General features: G+C 37.3%; 1 protein-coding gene across 1 annotated transcript; it reads right to left on the reverse strand.

Annotated features, from left to right (window-relative positions):
- Positions 1-262: 262 nt before the first annotated feature.
- RBM11 (RNA binding motif protein 11) lies at positions 263-4,117 on the reverse strand (the record flags this gene model as incomplete). The annotated part of the gene is made up of 4 exons (XM_010133947.1): positions 263-595; positions 2,131-2,224; positions 2,973-3,051; positions 3,955-4,117. Coding segments are annotated over 4 exons (669 nt in total), but the record flags the coding sequence as incomplete, so codon positions are not given.
- Between the last annotated feature and the right edge of the window lie 1,597 nt (positions 4,118-5,714).

A 5,714-nucleotide genomic window follows, 5' to 3' on the forward strand; every position in this document is an offset into this window, starting at 1 on the left:
GGGGAAGAGGGGGACAGGACCAGCTAGGTTTTTCCCTTTATTAGGAAAATGATCTTAAAAGTTTCCTATACCTTAAATAGTACTTTCCTCTTTAAATAGGTTGAGATTAAATAAAATATCAGTGTACTTTATACATAATACATTTCAAAAATAATATGAAACTTGAACATTCCTTTTTAATAAAGTGCAAAGATGAGAGATGGAATTTCTCTCAAATAAAAATAGCAAATGTAATTTAAAAAATGAATCCAGTTACACGGTATTAACGCATGTTTTTCTTGGCTTTGCGCTTCTTGTATTTTTGGTCACGCTCTCTTTGTCTCATTTTGTCATCCTCAATGCTAGTGTCACTGTCACAACTTTGCTGTTCTCTCTTTCTTTTAGAGGTGCTTTCATCCACCTGGTGCACTTCACAGTCACTTGAATGTGGCAGGGCCAATTCAAAAGAACTCTGTGTAGACTTAAAATTTGCAGCTTGATTCTGGTAGGGAGAAAAGGCCAAATTTGAAGGCAGTGGTGGAGTCATCTGATAGTAAGGAAATTGTTGACCCACTGGACTCTGTACTGTGTACTGCTGTGCTAAAAAATGGTTCATCTAGAGAAACAGAAACTTGAGTTGTTAACACTGTAAAGAGGAAGGTCTGAAGAGTTTAATTTTACATGCATTACAACTTCTACAATGAAAAGATTGATAAATTATCACACAGAATGTTTGAGAATAAAGCTTATATATTTTATTGTATCAACTAGTATAGTTGGAAAAATCTTTCATGGCAAAGTTAGAAGAGAGACATAACCTGCTTTAAGATTAAACTGCCAGTTTTGTGTTAGGTAATCAAACATGCCATTTCTTTCTTCATCTATGAATGTATATGAATGTAACCTGGGTCACCCAAACAGAAATGAGGTAGGTGTAAAGCTGTACACATGACAGGATTGCTTCTTGCTGAGGCTGTAACAAACCGTCATTAGAGACTAGTGCAATACCATCCCTTCTAACAAGCAGAAAAGGGGATGAAGTTAGTTGTGTGTGCTGGCCTGCTGAGTTTGGTCTCTCAGTGCTTATGTACTGCATTGTTACTGAGGAGTGGATTCATTGACAAGCATGGCAGGGGCAATGCTATACTCCCAACCCTTCCAACCACAGTGGAAGGTACTGGAGAGTTTGCACAAACGCTGGCTTTTCTGATGGCACAGCCTGGGAAGGAGGGGGGCAGACTGCCACCACTTCTGTGCAACAGGGAACAGACCCTCTCCATTTTCCTGCTCAGACTGCAGCTAGCAAGGAGTCATCTATCCAGACTTCACCCCTTCTACAGCTACAAAGGACTAGCCATTCCCCCAGACCAAGTGGCAGTAATGTCCACAGTTGGTAATTCACATTAAATGCTGGGTTTCTTCAGTCCTACCAAACCATGTTCATCAGATTCAGAAGCTCCATGACACATGTAGTGAGGAGGTTTTAACCCACAGCTTGCCATCTGAAGAGACCAGCTCCCTTGCCTAGTGGAGTATCTCAGACAAAAGACCCCAGGACAAGAATGGCCCAGCATGCAGGAGTCTGTTAGAGGGGAAGTGGAATACAGGTTCTTGCTGTCTACTGCTGTGAAGGTAAATTGTGAACATGAGAACTGCAGGGACACGAAAAGCTTCAGGCCAGAAACCTCAAAATGTTTTTGCCCCAACTTGCACAGTGGTGATTCGTTGGAGGCTTTTTAGGACATTCCAAGCTTCTACTGGGCATGTCTGAATGGAGAAGTGCTAAGAGGTTCCCTGACTGAATTACTTGTATGTGAAGAAGCTATTGCTTGCATGGCTGTAATTTTACTAGATTAGCTTGTCTTACCAAAGGGATTTGATTTGGAGGAGCTCTGCCTGTAGAGTGACATTTTTAGCCTCCCTAAGCTTTATATCTTTAAGACGTTCCTGCAGTATGAAAATAGTTTGGTTTGGTATATCCCATTATTATAGTACCCTTAGGCACAAAAATAAACAGGCCTAATCCAGTCAAAGTTAGCAGTCTAAACCACATTTTTAGACATTAAATAACCACCATTGTTTGCAGAACTGCAGAATACGTCCAACTTCATTAAAAAGCTCCCAATTTTTTAACTTTTAATGCAAACTCACCATCTTTTGAAAGCCTGAGTAATCATGAGATAAACTATTGTTCACTGGGAAAGGAGTAACAGGAAATGGAGGATTTCCACAAGGCTCTTGATACCTAGGAAAAACAAGCAAATGTACAAAGCCTAGATGTCCACCACATACTGCTTACCAGAGTAACCCTTAGGGCTATAATGAGTATATCCAGGAGAACTGAGATAGTGACAACTAGATTTCCATGAAAAAACATGATAAAACAAGGAAAATACACCCTAAGGCTCAATTAATGTGTAATCCTCGCATGTACTTAAGTGCAGATGCAAAAGAATTCTGGATTTCACCATAGGAGTTTAGCTGCCACACAGAGTTCTGTCACATTTGAAAATAAAAATGTTGAAACGCTGAAACACACTGAATTGGGGGTGTTCAGACTTCCATTATAAAACAGGTTTCTGTCTGTGCATTCAGATATGCATAACAGCTGCTTGTACATATACACACAAAACCAGCATATATAAATTTAGTGGGATTTAAAAAGATTATCTCCATTGTCAGATTCTTTTTTCCATAGCAACTGCAAACATTGTTAGTACAAACTCTATATTTCAGTATTTTCTTATTGTCCTGTATCTTGCAGAAACAAATAAAGAATGGAAAATCCAAGCTCACTGAACTGCTGGCAAGCTCAACCAAATGTTAAAATTAACTACAGCCTGTTGCAAGTCATCAGTAAGGAAGCAATTAAAGCATGCAACAGCTGTATTAATGAAAAGCCTAAAGATTGCTCTACCACATCAATTAATTTTCCTAGTAAGATTCTTTTAAAATTATAATCATATAGTTCATTCACATCTGATCTTCGTTACCTATATGAAGGTGAATATAAGTCAACATAGTTCTCAAAACCATGTGTAGGGCTGCTTAGTTCTGATGAGTGAGAACTCCCTGTAAATAAGACAAGAGCATAATGACTATTCATTATATTCATTACAAGCATAATTACAACTATTCAAATAACACGTTAAAAATACAGCAAGTGTTCTGTGTTATCTATAGTGTGTGGGTATATCTAAGGAAGTATACAAAGGTAAGGTGCCATAGCATCATTTTACTGCTTCAAAACATTAATTTGTCATTTATTCACACACGGAAGCATAAATCAGGGCTGTTGAAATAATCAAGAACAGAGTAATTCCCATTCAGTTACAGACATGGGAGATGCTTCTGATTTTAGGAACCTCCACCATTCCCAGCAATTGCTCTGTATAGCCTCTGAAGTAAGGAGTAGCACAGCGCATAGTGGGAACACAAGTCCTTAATGCTCAGATTGTGAATGCTGCCTGACTGTTAACTTTCTAGAAGGTTTATTTTCATAAACATAAAATGAAGAATGCAACTCTGATTTGTCTATATTCTTCAAACTACTATCCCTTCCACTTAAAACAACAGCTCTGCTAACTCTGTGGCTTTGGTATAAGAACTATCAAACAGTTTGATAGTTGCTCCATTTAATCAATAAACTTTTCCTGCCAGACTGCAAGTCACACCTTGATTCCTAAATGTAATCTGGTGTGAAAACCTGTGTTGCTGTGTTTTCTATACAGCGTGGTCTGAAGCAGCTTGCAAGTTATGCTGTTCTGAACCAACCTATTGTATCCTCTTACTAAACAAAAAATACAAAGACAGAAACCTTAAAAGCCAGAAGTTATTGTTTCTTAAAAAAAGTGGACTGTAATTTGTCCCAGCTATAAATTGTCATATTTGTAAAATGTTGTAGGATTCAAAAACAGTCATTAAAAAATAAGCATAAAAATTTACAGACTTAATCACTGAGACTATTAAACGTACCAAACCGATACTGCACTTTAATTGGTCTTCCATACAAACGGATCCCATTCAGCAAAGCTATTGCATAAGGCACCGATTCTTTGTGCTTAAAGCAGACAAATCCAAAAGACTTAGGTTTTCCTTCTTTGTCCTTACAAATCGTCACTTTGGTTAAGGGTCCAGCCTGGAAGAAAATTGTATAATTTTCTCACGGAAATTAACAGAGATTGATGCTTCATTCTGTTTTGAATATTCCATAATGATGTGTTATTTTGCCATAGTCAGTAACAGTGTAAGTTTCTCAGTATAAGAATATCTACTTAATTTTTAAAATCTCTGTTCACATTCCCCAAGCTCAAACTTTGAGCCTTCCACAAAAAAATCAGCTCCACAAACATTAAAATGGAACCAAGCATGGGATGTTTAGTCTTTAATAAGAAGATTTTTTTATTATTTCTAAAATATAATGAAGATATGTGCTGTAAGGGGGAAACTAGTTTACTGACTCCATAGCAAAAGTTATCCTTTGCATGTACAGCTGGTAATACAATTATTACAGTGGTATTTTGCACAACTAACATAACTAAGCAAATTGACAGTATCAGCTATGTAAAAGTGACCAACTCCATTAATATGCTTCTATTTTAGTTCTGCTTAAATTCCTAAAATGGGCAGCATCAACACTGTGGGAAAGCAAACCCAAACAGAGAATAGTGCTTCTGGAGCCACCACAAAACAGTTTTCTGTACTACCTAACTCATCACAACCACATGACAAGGAACCAAGAAACCCTATAATCTCATCAGAGATAACATACTGTTTCTGCCTCCCTCCTGCCCCCTCAAAAAAACCCAACCCAACCACAAAACCCCACACCACACCTTTTGGCTGAAGTATCTTCATTAAAAAGTTCTATCTTTGCCTACACATACCATTTTAATCCTTCCATAATACTTCTATAGAACCAAATTAAAATAATTTTATTCCATAAATACTAGCTCCACTTCCAAAGAAACTGTCATTTTCATAATATATATTAAAAATGATGAATTTTCTCTGCACAAGATGGAATCAGTGTATTAGTCACCAAATTAACAGTTTCTCTTCAAAACAAACCGTGTGTCTGTACAGCTGACTCAGAAGAGCGAAAACAAGTGGCCAACTGCAGTCTCCTGCCACAGCTCAGGAGTGTTAAGGATGCAACAACTTAACGTTAGGAGGATATAATATCCAGATGAGCAACAAAGACAACATAAGTTACAAAAAAAAAAAAAATCCATCAGTAAAAAAAAAATTACTGAATGTCTGAATTACTGTAGTAGATGAAGAATTCATTGGTCTGAATCAAAAGACAGCACTCTGTGGAACAATGTGGAACATTGGTGGAACTGGCTTCCACTACTACTACTGATATTATATGTACTTTTCAGTAAAAGCGTCCCAGAAGTCATCTACAGCTTCAGGCAAACACAAGTTAACTCGTTAACAGCTTTACAGCAATTAAACTGCATAAACAGTTAAACATTCAAAACAAACACAGAGTATATACTCAAATGAAGAAAATAAACCATAAAATCCACTTCATTATTCTACATTATCAACGCTTACTGTCAAATAACAAATCTGCAATTTGTCTGCTGTGAGAATTTAGACTGATGACATGGAGCCATCTCCCTTATTATCCCCTCCATGTTGTCAGACTGAGGATAGCAAGAATTGTCATCTGTGATAATGAAGTCTGATTCCTGTATGCTTTTGCCAGCTGTGTATGAATTAATCCT

The sequence above is a fragment of the Buceros rhinoceros genome, unplaced genomic scaffold, assembly GCF_000710305.1.
Source record: "Buceros rhinoceros silvestris isolate BGI_N320 unplaced genomic scaffold, ASM71030v1 scaffold40993, whole genome shotgun sequence".
Taxonomy (NCBI): domain Eukaryota; kingdom Metazoa; phylum Chordata; class Aves; order Bucerotiformes; family Bucerotidae; genus Buceros; species Buceros rhinoceros.